The following is a 21074-nucleotide window of genomic DNA, read 5'->3' as shown; positions in this document are numbered from 1 at the left end:
CGCTTAGGACGGTGCTTGGCACATAGTAAGCGCTTCATAAATGCCATCATTATTATGATATTATTAGTCCGGTGCTCTGCAGCCGGGCAGGGCTGACTCAATACGGTTGGATGGGTGGATGGAGGGAGGAGGAGGAGGAGGAGGAGGAGGAGGAGGGGGAGGAGGGGGCGGGCCCGGGCTCGGGGGGCAGGTGGTGGGGGGCGCGGGCGAGGGTCCGGCGCGGCATATAACGGGCGCGGCAGCCGGGGAGGGCGCAGAGAGAGGCTGGGGACGCCGGGGTCCCGTCCCTCCGAGTCCCCTCCATCCGCCGTCCGTCGGCCCTCCGCCCTCCCCGGGGGTCCGCACCGCTCCCTCCATCCCTTCCCTTCCCTCCATCCCTTCCCTTTTCCCTTCCCTTCCCTTCCCTGCGGCCGGCCGGGTCCCGTCGGGTCCGGCCCGAAAGCCATGGTCCCCCTCGGGGCCCTCCGGCCTCTACTGTTCCTGGCGGTCGCCCAGGCGCTGCTCCTCGTCGCCACCGTCCAAGCTCAGGACCAAGGAAGCCGTAAGTCCCCCCTCCTCGCCCCCCCCCCCCCCACCGGACCCCTGGATAATAATAATAATAATAATAATAATGGCATTTATTAAACGCTTACTCTGTGCAAAGCACTGCTGTAAGCGCTGGGGAGGTGACAAGGAGATCAGGCTGTCCCACGGGGGGGGGGGCTCACAGTTTTCACCCCCATTTTCCAGATGAGGGAACTGGGGCCCACAGAAGTTAAATCAATCAGCCAATCAATCGTATTTATTGAGCGCTTACTGTGTGCAGAGCACTGGACTAAGCGCTTGGGAAGTCCAAGTTGGCAACATATAGAGACAGTCCCTACCCACCAGTGGGCTCACAGTCTAAAAAGTGGGCTCAAGGCCCAAAGTCACCCAGCTGACAAGTGGCAGAGGCAGGGTTTGAACCCATGACCTCTGACCCAAAGCCCGGGTCTAATAAGCAGCAGAGAAGCAGAAGAGAGATGCCTGAAATTTAGCAATTATTCATTCTTTCAATCGTATTTATTCATTCATTCATTCAATCGCATTTATTGAGTGCTTACTGTGTGCAGAGCACTGTACTAAGCGCTTGGGAAGTCCAAGTTGGCAACATATAGAGACGGGGAGGGAGGGGGCTGGGGACCCCGGCGGACCCTGGCCGGGGGCTCCTCTTGGCTGGTCCCGGAGGGCTTCTCGGAGCCGCAGCCCTGAGGAAGGCTTGCCACTTCACAGACACACACACAAGCACACAGAGGCATCTCTCAGACACGCACGCCAGGACAGGCCTCCTCTCACACATAGATGGAGAAGCATCTCCCAGACCCCCACAGACACATAGAGACAGACACACATACACAGAGACGGACACACAGCCTCCAGAGACACCTACACAAACACAGAGAGGCATTTCTCAGACACGCACGCCAGGACAGGCCTCCTCTCACATATAGACGGAGAAGCATCTCCCAGACCCCCACAAACACATAGAGATAGACACACACACACAGAGACAGACACACAGCCCCCAGAGACACACACACAGACACCCAGAGATAGACACACGCATCCACAGAGATGAATCTCTCAGACATGCACACCCGAACAGGCCTCGCTCACACAAAGTCATAGACAGATAAGCATCTTCCAGACACACACACACACACACACACACATAGAGACAGGCACAGGCACAGGGACACACATCTCTCACACACCCAGAGACGGACACGCATCACCCAGAGACACACACACACAAACACCCAGAGACAGACACACACATCCACAGAGAGGTATCTCTCAGACAAACACCCCCAGACAGGCCTCGCTCACACACATAGAGAGATAAGCATCTCCCAGACACACACACATATAGAGACAGACACACACACACAGGGACACGCATCTCTCGCGCACACAGAGATGAACCTGCATCCCCCAGAGACACACACAAACACCCAGAGACAGACACACGCATCCACAGAGGGGCATCTCTCAGACACGCACACCCAGACAGACCTCCCTCACACGAAGTCATAGATGGACAAACATCTCCCAGACACATACACGCACATAGAGACAGCACACGCATTTCTCAGACACACACACACACACACACACAGGGACACACATCTCTCTCACACACACACACACAGAGACGGACACACATCCCCCAGAGACACACACACACCCAGAGGCAGACCCACGCACCTCTCTCACACAGACACGCCTCTCCCAGACACACATACACACACACTCACAGAAACAGACCCACGCATCTCTCAGACACCCACACACCCACAAGGGGACACGCATCTCTCGTCCTCACTCATCTCCCAGAGACACACACAGATAGACGCTCATCTCGGACACACACACAGAGACAGACCCACACGTCTCTCAGCCAGGCACCCAGCCACGCAACTCTCGGACCCACACACTCAGACACGCATCTCTCAGAAGCCCCCCGACCCCCAGAAGCAGACACACACCTCCCACACGCCCAGACTGGCCTATCCTCCAGGCACAAACACCACATAGGCCCCCCAGGACCCCCAGGGACGTACATTCCCACCACACAATCAGGCCAAGGCGTGAGGCAGATCCACAGGCCCACCACCACCCGTGCTTCTGGTCAGGAAAGATCCAACGACCCTTTTTATCCCTTATGCCAATTTATGGGTGTGGGTTTGGGTGTAGGGAATTTGGGGGTCTCGGGTCTGTCTTGCTGCAGTAGCCAGAAGCCCTCCTAGGGATGGAGGGGGGAGGGAACTGAAGTTGTCAGGCAGAAGTTTCCTAGAAAAACTTTGGAGATGGAGCCTGCTCCTCCCTTTCCTTCCCCTTTCTCCCCCCAGGCTCCTCTCTTCCCCCCCTCCATCCAGCCCCTCCGAGGGGCTGCAGGAGACCCCTGGGGTCTCCCAGAACCCCAACGACCGACCCCCAGTTCTCCCCCTTCGCCCCCCGCCCCAGAGGCAGCTCCTCTTCCCTTGGGTCTCTCTGGGAAAAACGTCTCCAAAGAGGCCACCTGAAGGGAAAGGGCGCATTCCAGGGCCAGTCAATCGGCTCCCAGCCCCCAACCCCAAAATAGCGCTCCCTCCCTCCCCCTCCTCTCCTCTCCCCGCAATTCCAGACAAAGAGACACTTTTGTGCATTTGGGAAGTCGATACACCAGCCCGGTGCGCGTTCCCGTGAGAGTGTGTTTGGGGATGGGGCGGAGCCGCGTGCTCGTGGGCCGGGATGGGGGGTGGGGGGCCTGCAATCTGGGTAATAATAATAATAATAATAATAATATAATAATAATAATGTTGGTATTTGTTAAGCCCTATGTGCAAAGCACTGTTCAGAGCGCTGGGGTAGATCCAAGGTAATCAGGTTGCCCCACGGGGGGCTCCCAGTCTTCATCCCCATTTTCCAGATGAGGGAACTGAGGCCTAGAGAAGTGAAGTGACTTGCCCAAAGTCATTATTCCTATATGGGTAATGGGGGGGGGGGGAGAGGGGGAGGGTATGTGCGTGTGCACGTGGGTCACTGAGGGTCTTTTGTGTGCACGCTTGTGCAGTGGGGTACGCACATGAACGTTTGCACATGTGTTTGTGGGTGCACGTTTGAGGGTGTTGAGTGTTTACAGGCCCGTATGTAATCGATCAATCAATCAATCAATCAATCAATCGTATTTATTGAGCGCTTACTGTGTGCGGAGCACTGTACTAAGCGCTTGGCAACACATAGAGACAGTCCCTACCCAACGGCGGGCTCACAGTCTAGAAGGGGGAGACAGAGAACAAAACCAAATGTAATGATGGCATTTATAATGAAGGCATTCATTCATTCAATCGTATTTATTGAGCGCTTACTGTGTGCAGAGCGCTGGACTTGAGCGCTTTACTATGTGCAAAGCACTGTTCTGAGCGCTGAGCACTGTTCTAAGCGCTGGATGTATTTCCGTGCGCGCGTGTGTGTTTGTGTGTCTACGTGTGTGTATGTGTGTGGGGGGGGTGTTTGTATTCATTCAGTCAGTCGTATTTATTGAGCGCTTACTGTGTGCAGAGCACTGGACTTGAGCGCTTACTATGTGCAAAGCACTGTTCGAAGCGCTGAGCACTGTTCTAAGCACTGGATGTATTTCTGTGAGCGCATGTGTGTTTGTGTGTCTACGTGTGTGTATGTGGGGGGTGTTTGTATGTGTATTCATTCGTTCAATCGTATTTATTGAGCGCTTACTGTGTGCAGAGCACTGGACTTGAGCGCTTACTATGTGCAAAGCACTGTTCTAAGCGCTGAGCACGTGTGTGTGTGTGTCTACGTGTGTGAGTGGGGGGTGTTTGCGTCTGTATTCATTCATTCAGTCGTATTTATTGAGCGCTTCCTGTGTGCAGAGCACTGGACTAAGCGCTTGGGAAGTACAAGTGGGCGACAGATATTCATTCATTCATTCAATCGTATTTATTGAGTGCTTACTATGTGCAGAGCACTGTACTAAGCACTTGGGAAGTACAAGTTGGCAACATATAGAGACGGTCCCTACCTAACAACGGGCTCACGTGTGTGTGTGTGTGTGTGTGTGTGTGTATGTGGGGGGTGTTTGTGTGGTGTGTTGTGGAGGCAGGAGCCGGGGCTGCCAATTCATTCATTCATTTATTCAATCGTATTTATTGAGCGCTTACTGTGTGCAGAGCACTGGACTAAGCAATTCCCAAAAAAACATTTCCACAAAAGTGTCTGAGCCCCGGGAGGCGGCTCCTGCAGATTCTTAGAGTTTGGTCCAAGTCTGGAGATAAGGCCTGCCCCCTCCCCAGCCGAAAAGGCCCTAAAGGCTGGGGTGATTAGTCAGGGGTCGCGGAGCCGGGAAACTTGGTTCAGCTGCCGCCTCTGCCCTGGGCACACCAGGTGTGTGGTTTGTGTGTGAGTGTGTGTGTGCATTCATTCATTCAGTCGTATTGATTGAGCGCTGACTGGGTGCAGAGCACTGAAGTGAGTGTGTGTGTGTGTATTCATTCATTCAATCGTATTTATTGAGCACTTACTGGGTGCAGAGCACTGGAGTGAGTGTGTGTGTATATTCATTCATTCAATGGTATTTATTGAGCACTGACTGGGTGCAGAGCACTGGAGTGAGTGTATGTGTATTCATTCATTTAATCGTATTTATTGAGTGCTTACTGGGTGCAGAGCACTGGAGTGAGTGTGAGTGTGTATTCATTCATTCAATCATATCGATTGAGCGCTGACTGGGTGCAGAGCACTGGAGTGTGTGTGTGTGTATTCATTCATTCAATCGTATTGATTGAGCGCTGACTGGGTGCCGAGCACTGGAGTGAGTATGTGTGTATTCATTCATTCAATCGTATTTATTGAGCACTGACTTGGTGCACAGCACTGGAGTGAGTGTGTGTGTGTATTCATTCATTCAATCGTATTTATTGAGCACTTACTGGGTGCAGAGCACTGGAGTGAGTGTGTGTGTATATTCATTCATTCAATGGTATTTATTGAGCGCTGGCTGGGTGCAGAGCACTGGAGTGAGTGTGTGTGTGTATTCATTCATTCAATCGTATTTATTGAGCACTTACTGGGTGCAGAGCACTGAAGTGAGTGTGTGTGTATATTGATTCATTCAATCGTATTGATTGAGCACTGACTGGGTGCAGAGCCCTGGAGTGAGTGTGTGTGTGTATTCATTCATTCAATCGTATTGATTGAGCGCTGATTGGGTGCAGAGCACTGGAGTGAGTATGTGTGTATTCATTCATTCAATCGTATTTATTGAGCGCTGACTGGGTGCAGAGCACTGGAGTGAGTGTGTGTGTGTATTCATTCATTCAATCGTATTGATTGAGAGCTGACTGGGTGCAGAGCACTAGAGTGAGTGTGTGTATTCATTCATTCAATCGTATCGATTGAGCAATGACTGGGTGCAGAGCACTGGAGTGAGTGTGTGTGTGTATTCATTCATTCAATCATATTTATAGAGCACTGACTGGGAGCAGAGCACTGGAGTGAGTGTGTGTGTGTGTGTATTCATTCATTCATTCAGTCGTATTGATTGAGCGCTCCCTGTGTGCAGAGCACTGTACTAAGCGCTTGGGAAGTCCAAATCAGCAACAGAGACGGCCCCTACCCAACAATGGGCTCACAGTCTAGAAGGGGGAGACAGACGGCAAAACAAAACATTTAGACAGGTGTCAGAACTGTCAGAATAAATAGAATTACAGCTCTATGCACATCATTAACAAAATAAATCGGGTAGTATTCATTCATTCACTCAATTGTATTTATTGAGCGCTTACTGTGTGCAGAGCACTGTACTAAGCTAAGCGCTTGGGAAGTACAAGTTGGCAACATATAGAGACAGTCCCTACTCAACAGTGGGTTCACAGTCTAGAAGGGGGAGACAGAGAACAAAACAAAACATATTAACAAAATAAAATAAATAGAATAAATATGTACAAATAAAATAAATAGAGTAATAAATACGTACAAACATATATACGTAGTAAATATGTACCAGTAAAATAGAGTAATGATTCTGTACAAATATATACAAGCGCCATGGGGAGTGGAAGGGGGTAGGGATGGGGAGGAGGAGAGGAAAAAGGGGGTTCAGTCTGGAATGGCCTCCTGGAGGAGGTGAGCTCTCAGTGTGGGGGGGTCTCAAAAAATCTGCCCTCCTCTCTCCCTCCCAGCTCCCGGGTCGCCCCCCACCCCCTTTCCCAGCTGGCTGTTGCCAACTTGTACTTCCCAAGTGCTTAATACAGTGCTCTGCACACAGTAAGTGCTCAATAAATAAGATTGAATGAATGAATGAATGAATGAGCGGGTCCAGAGGGCCAAACTGGGCCATTAGAGCTTGGGTGGGGGGCTATTTACTTGTTTTGTTTTGTTGTCTGTCTCCCCCTTTTAGACTGTGAGCCCTTCATTGTGTAGGGACCGTCTCTCTATATGTTGCCGACTAGTACTTCCCAAGCGCTTAGCACAGTGCTCTGCACACAGTAAGCGCTCAATAAATATGATTGAATGAATGAGCAGGCCCAGAGGGCCAAACTGGGTCATTAGAGCATGGGCGGGGGGGCTATTTACTTGATTTGTTTTGTTGTCTGTCTCCCCCTTTTAGACTGTGAGCCCACTGTTGGGTAGGGACCGTCTCTATATGTTGCCAACTTGGACTTCCCAAGCGTTGAGCACAGTGCTCTGCACACAGTAAGCGCTCAATAAATATGATTGAATGAATGCATTAGGCCTGGAGACCTCAGGCGGCGGTGGGGAGGGGAAAAAAGAGGAGGGGGAGCCTGCAGGCCGCAAAACCCTCCATCCCGGGGTTTCCACCTCCTCTTTCCTCGAAGGCACCGGAGTCCTGGGGAAAAAGAGGGGGTGGATGGGTGGGGGCCCCCCTCCTCGTCAGCGGTCTGGGGTCCGGCGGGGAGAAGGCGAGCCCTCAATCCCCCTTTGTGCGGGTTTGTTTGCGTTGGGGAGATTGGCAGCCTGGTTTTCCAGATGGGCCGGAGGGGCGGCCCGGCTGGCCGGAGCCTGGGCCTGGCGGGGCCCGGTGAATCGCGCTCTGTGTGCGCTCCAGAAAAGGGCCCATTCATGGCGGGGGCCGCCGGGGGACCCCAGACCCCCCACCCCACCCCCAGCCCCCGCCCCCGAAGGGGGGGACTGCTGGAGGGGACTCCCACAAAGAGGCCGCTCATCCGGGCTGCGGGCATTAGGGTAACCCTAGAGCCACGCTTTGTCCGCCATCTCGTCACCAGCCCCGGCGGGAGTGGGAATTTAAGCCCATGGACCCCCTCCCCTCTTAGCCCCCTCCCCACATACACACACAGACACACACAGACACACACAACACCCCCTCCTCTCCCCCCGACCGTATTTTCCCCACGTCTCCCCAGGGGCGTGAAGGCCTGCGCAGGTTCTTTGGACGCTTTGAAAAGTTTCTCTCCCTCAACAAGGAGCCTGATTTACCCTCCCGCAGCCCCCTCCCCTCCTCGGCATCTGACACCTTCCCCCCCCCCCCCCCCCCAACGCCGTCCTGGCTCGACTGGAATGCAGGTTTCAGCTCGAAGACCTCTTAATTATTATTATTATTGAATCAATCAATCAATCAATCGTATTTATTGAGCGCTTACTGTGTGCAGAGCGCAGGTTTCAGACCCCAGGGACTGCTTCGACAGCCCCCACCCACCTACCTTCCAGGCTGCTTTATTAGATTCTGTCCTCAACATCCTCCCCATCATCATCATCATCATCATCAATTGTATTTATTGAGCGCTTACTATGTGCAGAGCACTGTACTAAGCGCTTGGGAAGTACAAATTGGCAACATATAGAGACAATCCCTACCCAACAGTGGGCTCACAGGCTAAAAGGGGGAGACAGAGAACAAAACCAAACATACTAACAAAATAAAATAAATAGAATCATCCCCATCTAACTGTCCCCAGAACACCTCCCTATTCATTCATTCAATTGTATCTATTGAGCGCTTACTGTGTGCAGAGCACTGTACTAAGTGCTTGGGAAGTCCAAGTTGGCAACATCTAGAGACGGTCCCTACCCAACAGCGGGCTCACAGTCTAGGAGGGGGAGACAGAGAACAAAAGAAAACATATTCACAAAATAAAATAAATAGAATAAATATGTACAAATAAAATAAATAGAGTAATAAATACGTACAAACATATATACATATATACAGGTGCTGTGGGGAGGGGAAGGAGGTAAGGCGGGGGGATGGGGAAGGGGAGAGGAAGGAGGGGGCTCAGTTTGGGATTGCCTCCTAATAATAATAATTATTAATCAATCAATCAATCAATCGTAGTTATTGAGCGCTTACTGTGTGCAGAGCACTGTACTAAGCGCTTGGGAAGTACAAGTTGGCAACATATAGAGACGGTCCCTACCCAACAGTGGGCTCACAGTCTAAAAGATATTATTATTATTATTAAATTATTATTGAATGCAGGTTCAGATCCCAGGGACTGCTTCAACAGCCCCCTCCCACAACATATTAACAAAATAAAATAAATAGAATAAATATGTACAAATAAAATGAATAAATAAATAAAATAATAAATACGTACAAACATGTATAATAATAATAATAATGGTATTTACTAAGCACTTATGTGCAGAGCACTGTTCTAAGCGCTGGGGGGGGAATACAAGGTGATCAAGTTGTCCCACGTTGGGGCTCACAGTCTTAACCCCCATTTTACAGATGAGGTAAGTGAGGCTCAGAGAATAATAATAATGGCATTTATTAAGCGCTTACTATGTGCAGAGCACTGTTCTAAGCTCTCGGGGGGGATACAAGGTGATCAAGTTGTCCCACGTTGGGGCTCACAGTCTTAATCCCCATTTTACAGATGAGGTAACTGAAGCTCAGAGAAGTTAAATGACTTGCCCAAGGTCACACAGCAGACATGTGGTGGAGCAGGATTCGAACCCATGACCTCTGACTCCAAAGCCCGTGCTCTTTCCACTGAGCCACGCTGCTTCTCTAGCCACGCTGTACATGCCCAGCCCTTCCCAGAGGATGATAATCATAAATAATAATAATAATAGTATTTGTTAAGTGGCCAGCACTGTATTAAGTGCTGGGGTGGATACCAACAAATCCGGTTAGACCCCCACGTGGGGCTCACAGTCTTAATCCCCATTTTAGAGATGACGTAACTGAGGCCCAGAGAAGTGGATTGACTTGCCCAAGGTCACACAGCAGACAAGTGGGGGAGTCGGGATCTCGCGGGGCGTCGGGCCGGACTGTCCTCCCAACAAACACATACACACAAACATAAGAGCCCGGGCTTTGGAGTCAGAGGTCATGGGTTCTAATCCCGGCTCTGCCAATTGTCAGCTGTGTGACCTTGGGCAAGTCACTTCACTTCTCTGGACCTCAGTTCCCTCATCTGTAAAATGGGGATTAAGGCCGTGAGCCCCCCGTGGGACAACCTGATCACCTTGTAACCTTCCCAGTGCTTAGGACAGTGCTTTGCACATAGTATGCGCTTAACAAATGCCATCATTATTATTATTATTATTGGGAGCCAGAGGTCGTGGGTTCTAATCCCGGCTCTGCCACTTGTCAGCTGTGTGACTTTGGGCAAGTCACTTCACTTCTCTGGGCCTCAGTTCCCTCATCTGTCAAATGGGGATTAAGACTGTGAGCCCCCCGTGGGACAACCTGATCATCTTGTATCCCCCCCAGCGCTTAGAACAGTGCTTTGCACACAGTAAGCGCTTAATAAATGCCATCATTATTATTATAACTCCCTCACATCCCCCAGGCTCCAGGCTGTTTTCCAGTCCACGCTGTCACTGCTCCGACTGTTTTGATGATAAAAACAGGCCGTTTCCCCTCCGGCCTTCAAGGCAACACCCGGCCAAGACCCCTGGCCCCGCGCCGCCTTCACGCGCAGTAGTGAGAGGCCTGAGTTGGGGACCCTCCCCCCCCCCCAAAAATAATAATAATGGCATCGTGGCTCAGTGGAAAGAGCCCGGCCTTGGGGGTCAGAGGTCATGGGTTCTAATCCCTGCTCCGGCCCTTGTCAGCCGTGTGACTTTGAGCAAGTCACTTCACTTCTCTGGGCCTCAGTGACCTCATCTGGAAAATGGGGATGAAGACTGGGAGCCCCACGGGGGACAACCTGATCACCTTGTATCTCCCCCAGAGCTTAAAACTGTGCTTGGCACATAGTAAGCGCTTAACAAATACCAAAATTATTATTATTATTATCTCCCCCAGTGCTTAGAACAGTGCTTGGCACATACTAAGCGCTTAGCAAATACCAAAATTATTATTATTATTATTATTATTATCTCCTCCAGTGCTTAGAACAGTGCTTGGCACATAGTAAGCACTTAACAAATACCAAAATTATTATTATTATTATTATTATCTCCCCCAGTGCTTAGAACAGTGCTTGGCACATAATAAGCGCTTAACAAATACCAAAGTTATTATTATTATTATTATTATCTCCCCCAGCGCTTAGAATAGTGCTTGGCGCATAGTAAGCACTTAACAAATACCACTATTATTATTATTATTATTATTGTTATTAGGGACAAAATCTTCCAGCCAACACCGGGCCGGTCTGTCTGCCCCCCTCAGGACACCCCGGTTCCTCTCCATTCATTCATTCATTCAATCGTATTTACTGAGCGCTTATTGTGTGCAGAGCACTGTACTAAGCGCTTGGGAACTACAAGTCGACAACATATAGAAACGGTCCCTACCCAATAACAGGCTCACAGTTGTTGTCCGTCACCCCCCTTCTAGACTGTGAACTTGTTGTTGGGTAGGTGCCATCTCTTTATGTTGCCAACTTGGACTTCCCAAGCGCTTAGTACAGTGTTCTGCACACAGTAAGCGCTCAATAAATATGATTGAATGAATGAATGAAAGTGCTGGGGTAGATAGAAGTCCATCAGGTGGGAAGATGTGTACGTATCTATAATTCTATTTATTTATTTTGATGCTATTGATGCCTGTCTACTTGTTTTGTTTTGTTGTCCGTCACCCCCCTTCTAGACTGTGAACTCGTTGTTGGGTAGGGACTGTCTCTAGATGTTGCCAACTTGGACTTCCCAAGCGCTTAGTCCAGTGCTCTACACACAGTAAGCGCTCAATCAATACGATTGAATGAAGGAATGACTGGAAGGGGGGGACAGACAGCAAAACCAAACATGTAGAGGGGTCGTCTGACCATCCGGGGGAGGGGAAGAGGGGGCGTCCATCCCGTCCAGGGAAGGGGAGGAGGGGGCGTCCATCCGTCCAGGGAAGGGGAGGAGGGAGCGTTTGTCCATCTGGAGGAGGGGATGAGGGGGCGTCCACCCGTCCAGGGAAGAGGAGGAGGAGAGGTCCATCCGTCCAGGGAAGAGGAGGAGGGGGTGTCCATCCGTCCAGGGAAGGGGAGGAGGGGGGCGTCCATCCATCCAGGGAAGAGAAGGAGGGGACGTCCATCCGTCCTGGGAAGAGGAGGAGGGGGCCTCCATCCGTCCAGGGAAGAGGAGGAGGGGGTGTCCATCCGTCCAGGGAAGAGGAGGAGGGGGCGTCCATCCGTCCTGGGAAGAGGAGGAGGGGGCGTCCATCCGTCCTGGGAAGAGGAGGAGGGGGCGTCCATCCGTCCAGGGAAGAGGAGGAGGGGGCGTCCATCCGTCCAGGGAAGAGGAGGAGGGGGTGTCCATCCGTCCAGGGAAGAGGAGGAGGGGGCGTCCATCCGTCCAGGGAAGAGGAGGGGGCGTCCATCCGTCCTGGGAAGAGGAGGAGGGGGCGTCCATCCGTCCAGGGAAGAGGAGGAGGGGGAGTCCATCCGTCCAGGGAAGAGGAGGAGGGGGTGTCCATCCGTCCAGGGAAGAAGAGGAGGGGGCGTCCATCCGTCCAGGGAAGAGGAGGAGGGGGCGTTTGTCCATCTGGAGGAGGGGATGAGGGGGCGTCCATCCGTCCTGGGAAGAGGAGGAGGGGGTGTCCATCCGTCCAGGGAAGAGGAGGAGGAGAGGTCCATCTGTCCAGGGAAGAGGAGGAGGGGGCGTCCACCTATCCAGGGAAGAGGAGGAGGGGGCGTCCATCCGTCCAGGGAAGAGGAGGAGGGGGCGTCCATCCGTCCTGGGAAGAGGAGGAGGGGGCGTCCATCTGTCCAGGGAAGAGGAGGAGGGGGCGTCCATCCGTCCAGGGAAGAGGAGGAGGAGAGGTCCATCTGTCCAGGGAAGAGGAGGAGGGGGCGTCCACCTATCCAGGGAAGAGGAGGAGGGGGCGTCCATCCGTCCAGGGAAGAGGAGGAGGGGGCGTCCATCCGTCCTGGGAAGAGGAGGAGGGGGCGTCCATCTGTCCAGGGAAGAGGAGGAGGGGGCGTCCATCCGTCCAGGGAAGAGGAGGAGGGGGCGTTTGTCCACCTGGAGGAGGGGAGGAGGGGGCGCCCGCCCTCTCCGGCCCCTGGGTGAGGTCCCCGCCTCCCCCCCCCCCCCCATCCCTCCAAGCTCCGCTCCCTGCAGGCGAGTGGGCCCCTGGGGTGACTCAGTTTCTCTTTCCCGGCCGGGCCCAGGGGAGGCGGGCGGCTGCGTGCAGGACGGGCAGCGCTATAACGATAAGGACGTGTGGAAGCCCGAGCCCTGCCGCATCTGTGTCTGCGACACGGGGACCGTCCTCTGCGACGAGATAATCTGCGAAGAGATGCGGGACTGCCTCAACCCCGAGATCCCCTTCGGAGAGTGCTGTCCCATCTGCCCGACTCACCCGCCCGCCGCCAGTGCTCGTAATTTATTTATTTCCCGCTCCATAAATAAATTACCCGAGGGCCATGGATGGGCCGGCCAACGGCCTGGGCATCCATGGATCCCCCGCTTTTCCCGCTGGGGAAAGGTGCCTTCTCGGTGGTCCCCTCCCTGAGGAGATGAGGCAGGAAAGGGACCAGAACACACGGGGCTCCGGGTCTATTATTATTATTATTATTAGCAATAATAATAATAATAATGATGGTGGTATTTTGTGAAGCTCTTACTATATACCAAACACTATACTAAGCGCCAGGGTAGATACAAAATACTCAGGCCCCATGGAGAAGCAGCATCTATTATTATTATTGGCAATAATAATAATGGTGGTATTTTGTGAAGCGCTTACTATATACCAAACACTATACCAAGCGCCGGGGTAGATACAAAATACTCAGGTCCCATGGAGAAGCAGCATCTATTATTATTATTGGCAATAATAATAATGGTGGTATTTTGTGAAGCTCTTACTATATACCAAACACTATACTAAGCGCCGGGGTAGATACAAAATACTCAGGTCCCATGGAGAAGCAGTGTCTATTATTATTATTGGCAATAATAATAATAATGGTCGTGGTATTTTGTGAAGCACTTACTATGTGCCAAACACTATACTAAGCACTGGGGTAGATACAAAATACTCAGGTCCCATGGAGAAGCAGCATCTATTATTATTATGGGCAATAATAATAATGATAATGGTGGTATTTTGTGAAGCGCTTACTATACACCAAACACTATACTAGGCACCAGGGTAGATACAAAATACTCAGGTCCCATGGAGAAGCAGCATGGCTCAGTGGAAAGAGCCCGGGCTTTGGATTCAGAGGTCATGGGCTCAAATCCCGGCTCCGCCAATTGTCAGCTGTGTGACTCTGGGCAAGTCACTTCACTTCTCTCAATTCCCTCATCTGTAAAATGGGGATTAAGAGTGTGAGTCAACCTGATCACCTTGTAATCTCCCCGGCGCTTAGAACAGTGCTTTGCACATAGTAAGCGCTTTATAAATGCCATCACTATTATTAAGAGGGAGCACAGTTATTGAATCCCCATTTTTGTAGATGAGGGAACTGAGGTCCGGAGAAGTGAAGTGACTTGTCCAGGGTCACACGGCAGGTAAGTGGCAGAGCCGGGATTAGAACCCAGGGTCTCGGACTCCCAGGCCTGGGCTCTTTCCACTAGGCCACGCTGGGTTTGAGGCTAGAGGCTGGAGGGGTGCCGGGGTTTAACTCCCCCCACTCTGTAAGATCTTTGCGGGTGTGACCAGCTCTGTGGCATTGTGCCCTCCCGAGCGCTTAGTACAGTGCCCCACCCACCATAAGCGCTCACTAAATACCACCGATGGATGGAGGAACCAACTCCAAGGCAGGAGTGTGGTGGTTTAGGGCCAGCCCTGCTCACCGCCAAACTAGCCTGACCCTCCGGGGTGGGCGAGCCCCCGCTCAGGAGGACCCCCATCCCCAGGCCCTCTCGGTTGCCCGAGACCATTCATTCTTTCAATCGTATTGATTGAGCGCTTACTGTGTGCAGAGCACTGTACTAAGCGCTTGGGAAGTCCAAGTCGGCAACAATTAGAGATGGTCCCTACCCAACAACGGGCTCACAGTCTAGAAAGGGGAGACAGACAACAAAACAAAATATGTCGACAGGTGTCAAAATCGTCAGAACAAACAGAATTGAAGCTCTATGCACATCATTAACAAAATAAATAGAATAGGCCCAGGGACCCATGGATGCAAAGACCGAAAAGAGAAGGTGCCTTTCCTCAACCCTTCCCTGCCTCGTCCACGGTTTGGGCCGAAGGGCGTCCCCCAGGGGGGAAGGGTTGCGCCCCCCAGCCCCCTCTCCGCTCTGCTATAATAATAATAATAATCATGATGCATTTATTAAGCACTTACTATGTGCAAAGCACTGTTCTTTGATTGCTCTGAAACTAACTCCCGCGCTTTTCTGTCTCTCACTGCTGCCTGGAGGAGGCTTAGACGCTTCTTTAACGTAAGCCCCGCACGAGGGTCTTCACCCCGGGGGAGGGGCCACCCCGAGAGCGCTGAGTGGGGAGGGGGGCTTTCCCTGCCTCGGTTTCCCGCCCTGCGGCCCCGCACATGGTCGCTTTGAGCCCCCCGGGCGGTGATATGTGTGCCTCTCCCCACTCTCTGGACCAGGGGGGCGAGAGGATCCCAGCCCCCTGCCCTGCACCCCAATCGACCCCCCTCCCCCGTCAGAGCGGTCCATCAGGGTGACCCATCCGCGCAGCAGGGGTGTGATCCCTCGGTTTCGAGGAACCAAACTCTCCCTCCCCACCCCTGCCAGAAGTATAACGGTTTTTTCCTTTCTCTCCTTCGAGCAGGGCAACCTGGACCAAAGGTGAGTTGGATTTTTAATAATAATAATGGCATTTATTAAACGCTTGCTATGTGCCAAGCACTGTTCTAAGCACTGGGGAGGTTACAAGGTGATCAGGTTGTGCCCCAGGGGGCTCACAGTCTTCATCCCCATTTTACAGAAGAGGTAACTGAGGCACAGAGAAGTGAGGTGACTTGCCCAAAGTCACACAGCTGACAATGGGCGGAGCCGGAATTTGAACCCATGACCTCTGACTCCAAAGCCCAGGCTCTTTCCACTGAGCCACGCTGCTTAGGGGTCTTGGTTAAGCATTTTTTAGATGCCAAGCGGCGTGCTAAGAGCTGGGGCCGATACTAGATGATCGATGGGGCACAGGTCCCGTCCTTCGCGGGGTTCGCAGTCTTAAGAAAGGAGGAGGGGGATGTATCTAAACCCCATCTTACAGATGAGGAAACTGAGGTTCAGGAAGGCTAAGTAGCTCGCCCAAGTCCCGCAGCAGGCCGGCGGAAGAGCTGGGGTTAGAACTCTGGTCTTTCGACTCCCTTCCCCGAGCTCTCACCACTAGGCTCCTCTGCCTCTTGGGTTTTATAGTCTTTATCAGAGGCTGGGCTGCTCCTGCTGGGGTGGGTCTCTAGTAAGAGGGCGGGGGGCTGCGGTCTGTGGGGTGAACTGGGCCGTAGCCTAACCCAGGTCTCGCTCTGCGTTTCAGGGACAGAAAGGAGAACCCGGAGACATTAAAGATGTAAGTCTTGTCTGGGTCTTGATCGGCGCCGCCGGGCTGGTTCCATCCTGGAGCTGGGCTGACCGGGGGGCTCGTTGGAGCGGACCCTAACTGTTGCCTCTGTTTCTCTCTGTTCCAGGTTGTAGGCCCCAAAGGACCCCCAGGACCCCAGGTGAGAGAGGGAGCGAGAGAGAGAGAGAGAGAATAATGCCCCCTCTGTCCCTCGAAGGGCCTTGAGGGATGTTGGGCTCAGCCCACCTCACCACATCCTTCCGTTTTAGGGCCCTGCAGGAGAACAGGGACCCAGAGGAGACCGTGGGGACAAGGGTGAAAAAGTGAGTAGAGGCCTAAGTCTCTGGTATCCCGGCCCCCTCAGTGGGAGGGGCAGGAGGAGCTGTTGAACTCCCCAGTTTCAACACTGAGGTCTCTTTGTCTCCTCCCAGGGAGCTCCTGGACCTCGTGGAAAAGATGGCGAGCCTGGAACCCCCGGAAACCCTGGCCCACCTGGACCCTCTGGGCCTCCCGGCCCCCCTGGCCTTGGAGGAGTAAGTCTCCTCATTGTCCATCTCCCACAGGCCCCCGTACGCCGGCCCCTGGGTCATACTCTACCTGGAATGGATGGCTGCTGGGACAGAGAGAGGGCGAGCCGGACCCCCGCCCTCGAGAGGAGGAGGATGGGGAGGGAGGGGGTCCCGGAGGGTCTCAGGCCCAGTGTTGGCCGATCGCTTGCCAAGGCTCCGTCGAGCCCTGCCATGTTCAGCAAGGGATAGGTTCCGGGAAGTGGGTCCATGGCAAAGGATGTGACCCCCCTTGTCCCAGCCGGACGCTCGTGGTGACCAAATTAGACCGAGGGACAAGCCGCCCACTGCCCCCTTCCTCTTGGGGCCCGCTGCCGCCAGTCCCAAAGACTTCCGCCCATGCCTTTGGTCGGGCGATGCCAGGCCCTCGTCCTGGCAGACCCTGCCGGGTTCCATAGCTGGTTGACCCAGTCCAGGTGGGCAGTGGGGGGCCACAGGAGCTACCGTGCCGAAGGAGAGAGTCCCCCGGGCCACCCCAGCTCCCCATCTCCGAGGGGCGCTGAGCCCCAGACAGTCGGCCACCTGCCTCGAATGGCTCCACTGCTTTGTTCCCGAGTCCTGATGAGGTGGGGTTTGCTTGCAGAACTTTGCTGCTCAGATGGCGGGCGGATTCGACGAGAAGGCTGGAGGAGCCCAGATGGGCGTCATGCAAGGCCCCATGGTGAGGACGGCGCTCTCCCGGGGTTTGCAGGGTGGAGCCGGGGCGGCATCCTTCAACTGCTGGAGGGGGGCCAGACTGCCCCATGGGGGGAATCCCAGCCCGTGGCCAGGGGGGAAGGAGGCGGTGGGCTTGGCAGCGGCTGAATGAACCGGCGGCTTCAGCAAACACGGCCGCGTGCCAGCATGGGCCCTCTTTCCAAGCATCTTCTCCAAATAACCACAGCCGGCTTGGGGCGGCGGGGCCGGTTGGGAGCAGGGGTGGTCCCGTGCCTTGTTTGGGGTTTGCAATCCCCCCCTCACTTCTGGTTTGCTTCCCCCCTCAACAGGGCCCCATGGGACCCCGAGGCCCACCTGGCCCATCAGGCTCTCCTGTAAGTACCCGCCCCTCACCCTCTCCTCTCCCCACCCCCGTCCTCCCTAAAGCTTTCAAGCACCAGCATAGCCCCCCCCCTCCCCTTTTTCGTGCATCCCCCTCCTCAGAGGCTCACCCGGCCTTTCGGCTTTGTTGCAGGGACCTCAAGGTTTCCAGGGCAACCCTGGTGAACCCGGCGAACCCGGCGTCTCCGTGAGTACTGGGACCCCTCCCTGCCCCATTACAGTTCAAGCCCCCGGGAGGCATGGAGCTTATCCCTTTTCTGCCTTTGACTGCCCAAGCGTTCACTACAGTGCTCAGCACCCAGTGGATGCTCAGTAAACGCAACTTCCCTCTAGACTGCGCCTACCACCAACTCTGTAATAGTGTACTCTCCAAAGCTTAGCACACTGCTCCTTGCACAGTAAGTGCTCAAAAATTCGATGGATTGATTACTGCTGCTTTGGGACCCCAGCTTTGAGTACTGAGCCCCCTCCCCGCTGTTTGTCTAGGGTTTGGGGCCCTTTTTTGGGGGGGATTGAAGGGACCGGGAGGCCCCTGATAGGTTGGAGGCAGGTGGCAACATCATCCCTACTGACTGGGCCCGATGGCCGGCTGGCCTTCACCTGTCTGCCCACTGCCCGCTCACCTCTCGGTGTCTCTCCTTCTGTTCCAGGGCCCCATGGGTCCCCGAGGCCCGTCCGGACCCCCTGGGAAACCCGGCGATGACGTGAGTATCGGGCAGGCGGGGGAAAGGGTAGAGCAGGGTCATGGGGGAGGCCAGCGGGGCAGACTGTCGAGCGGACTGTCTGTGTCAGATCACCTCCCTGTGGGAAGGGTCTTCCTCCGGGCACCAGCGCCTGCAGGGAGCCAGGACTGGGAAGGGGAGACTGAGGCAGGCCGGAACAGGAGTTGGGGAGCGAGTAGGGACAGGCCACACACACGGCCTCACCCAGCCCCGAAAAGGGCAGACCCGGAAGCCGCACTCCCCCTAAACCCCTCTATGGTGGCATCGACCCAAGATGTGCTCGGTGGGGAGAGGGTGAGGTTGGATGAGGCCGTCCGTGGGATGCACCGTGGCTTAGTGGCTAGATCCCGGCTGGAAGTCAGAAGGACCTGGGTTCTAATCCTGGCTCCACCTTTTATCTGCCGTGTGACCTTGGGCAAATCACTTCATTTCTCTATGCCTCAGCCGTCTCATCTGTAAAATGGGGATTAAGACTGTGAGCCCCGAGTGGGACAGGGACTGTGTCCAATCCAATTTGCTTCTACCCGTGCCAGCGCTTATTACAGTGCCTGGCACATAGTTAGCACTTAACCGGTACCATAATTATTATAATTATTAACCGAGGGCCCTGGTCTGAGAGAGGGGGAGAGGTTTGTTCCCTGAGTGGAGGCTCCAGAGAGGGGCCAAAGGTCTGGCCACTGAGGTAGGAGAGGGTGGGAGAGTGGGCAGGTGGATGGGGACCAGGGCTGCCCACAGAGTCCAGGATCTGCACCGATGTTGCTGCGGAAGGAGCTAAGATTTTTCCCACGTGTTTCCCAGGGTGAAGCTGGAAAGCCTGGAAAATCTGGAGAACGGGGTCTTCCTGGCCCCCAGGTACCATTGGCTTGTTGGAGCTCATCACTGGGGAAGCAGCACTGGGGGGCTCTGCCAGCTGGGGAGGGGTGGTGGGGTGGGGAGGAAGAGGAGGGTCATTTGGGAGCAGCGTGGCTCAGTGGAAGGAGCATGGGTTTGGGAGCCAGAGGTCGTGGGTTCTAATCCCGCTCCGCCACTTTCATTCATTCATTCATTCCTTCATTCAGTCACATTTATTGAGCGCTTACTGTGTGCAGAGCTTGGGCAGTACAAGTTGGTGACATATAGAGACGGTCCCTACCCAAAAACGGGCTCACAGTCTAGAAGGGGGAGACGGATAACAAAACAAAACATGTAGACAGGTGTCAAAGTTGTCAGAATAAATAGAATTAAAGCTATATGCACATCATTAACAAAATAAATAGAATAATGAATATGTACAAGTAAAATAGAATAATAAATCTGTACAAATATATATACAAGTGCTGTGGGGTGGGGAAGGAGGTAGGGCGGGGGGGATAGGAAGGAGGAGAGGAAAAAGGGTGTTCGGTCTGGGAAGGCATCCTGGAGGAGGTGAGCTCTCAGTAGGGCTTTGAAGGGAGGAAGAGAGCTAGCTTGGCAGATGTGCGGAGGGAGGGCATTCCGGGCCAGGGGAAGGACGTGGGCCGGGGGTCGATGGCGGGACAGATGAGAACGAAGGCCAGTGAGGAGGTTAGCATTGGCAGAGGAGCGGAGGGTGCTTGGTGGGCTGTAGAAGGAGAGAAGGGAGGTGAGGTAAGAGGGGGCGAGGTGATGGACAGCCTTGAAGTCCAGGGTGAGGAGTTTCTGCCTGATGCGCAGATTGATTGGTAGCCACTGGAGATTTTTGAGGAGGGGAGTAACATGCCCAGAGCATTTCTGCATAAAGATGATCCAGGCAGCAGAGTGAAGTATAGACTGAAGTGGGGAGAGACAGGGGGATGCGAGATCAGAGAGGAGGCTGATGCAGTAATCCAGTTGGGATAGGATGAGAGATTGAACCAGTAAGGTAGCGGTTTGGATGGAGAGGAAAGGGCCGATCTTGGTGATGTTGTGGAGGTGAGACCAGCAGGTTTTGGTGATGGATTGGATGTGTAGGGTAAATGAGAGAGTGAAGTCGAGGATGACACCCAGGTTGCGGGCTTGTGAGACGGGAAAGATGGTAGTGCCATCTACAGTGATGGGAAAGTCAGGGAGAGGGCAGGGTTTAGGAGGGAAGATAAGGAGTTCAGTCTTGGACATGTTGAGTTTTAGATGGCAGGCAGGCATCCAGATGGAGATGTCCTGAAGGCAGGAGGAGACACGAGTCTGAAGGGAGGGAGAGAGAGCAGGGGCAGAGATGTAGATTTGGGTGTCATCAGCGTAGAGATGATAGTTGAAGCCGTGGGACGAATGAATTCACCAAGAGAGTGAGTGTAGATAGAAAACAGAAGGGAACCAAGAACTGACCCTTGTCACTTGTCAGCTGGGTGACTTTTTGGGCAAGTCACTTGACTTCTCTGGGCCTCAGTTCCCTCATCTGGCAAATGGGGATTA

The 21074-nt window shown here is 53.6% G+C and overlaps 1 protein-coding gene across 1 annotated transcript in view; it reads left to right on the top strand.

Annotated features, from left to right (window-relative positions):
* Positions 1-436: 436 nt before the first annotated feature.
* The window catches only part of COL2A1 (collagen type II alpha 1 chain), a 54826-nt gene continuing 34188 nt past the window's right edge, over positions 437-21074 (top strand). The window contains 12 exon segments of the mRNA XM_038752223.1: positions 437-541; positions 13056-13265; positions 13819-13822; positions 16321-16372; positions 16491-16523; positions 16633-16686; positions 16795-16896; positions 17513-17590; positions 17916-17960; positions 18101-18154; positions 18618-18671; positions 19488-19541. Coding sequence (XP_038608151.1) covers positions 445-541; positions 13056-13265; positions 13819-13822; positions 16321-16372; positions 16491-16523; positions 16633-16686; positions 16795-16896; positions 17513-17590; positions 17916-17960; positions 18101-18154; positions 18618-18671; positions 19488-19541 — 837 coding nt within the window. The 5' untranslated portion in view covers positions 437-444.

The sequence above is a fragment of the Tachyglossus aculeatus genome, chromosome 10 (genome assembly GCF_015852505.1).
Source record: "Tachyglossus aculeatus isolate mTacAcu1 chromosome 10, mTacAcu1.pri, whole genome shotgun sequence".
NCBI classification, from domain to species: domain Eukaryota; kingdom Metazoa; phylum Chordata; class Mammalia; order Monotremata; family Tachyglossidae; genus Tachyglossus; species Tachyglossus aculeatus.
Note: the sequence above shows the minus strand (reverse complement) of the source record. Positions and strands in the feature narration are given on the sequence as shown.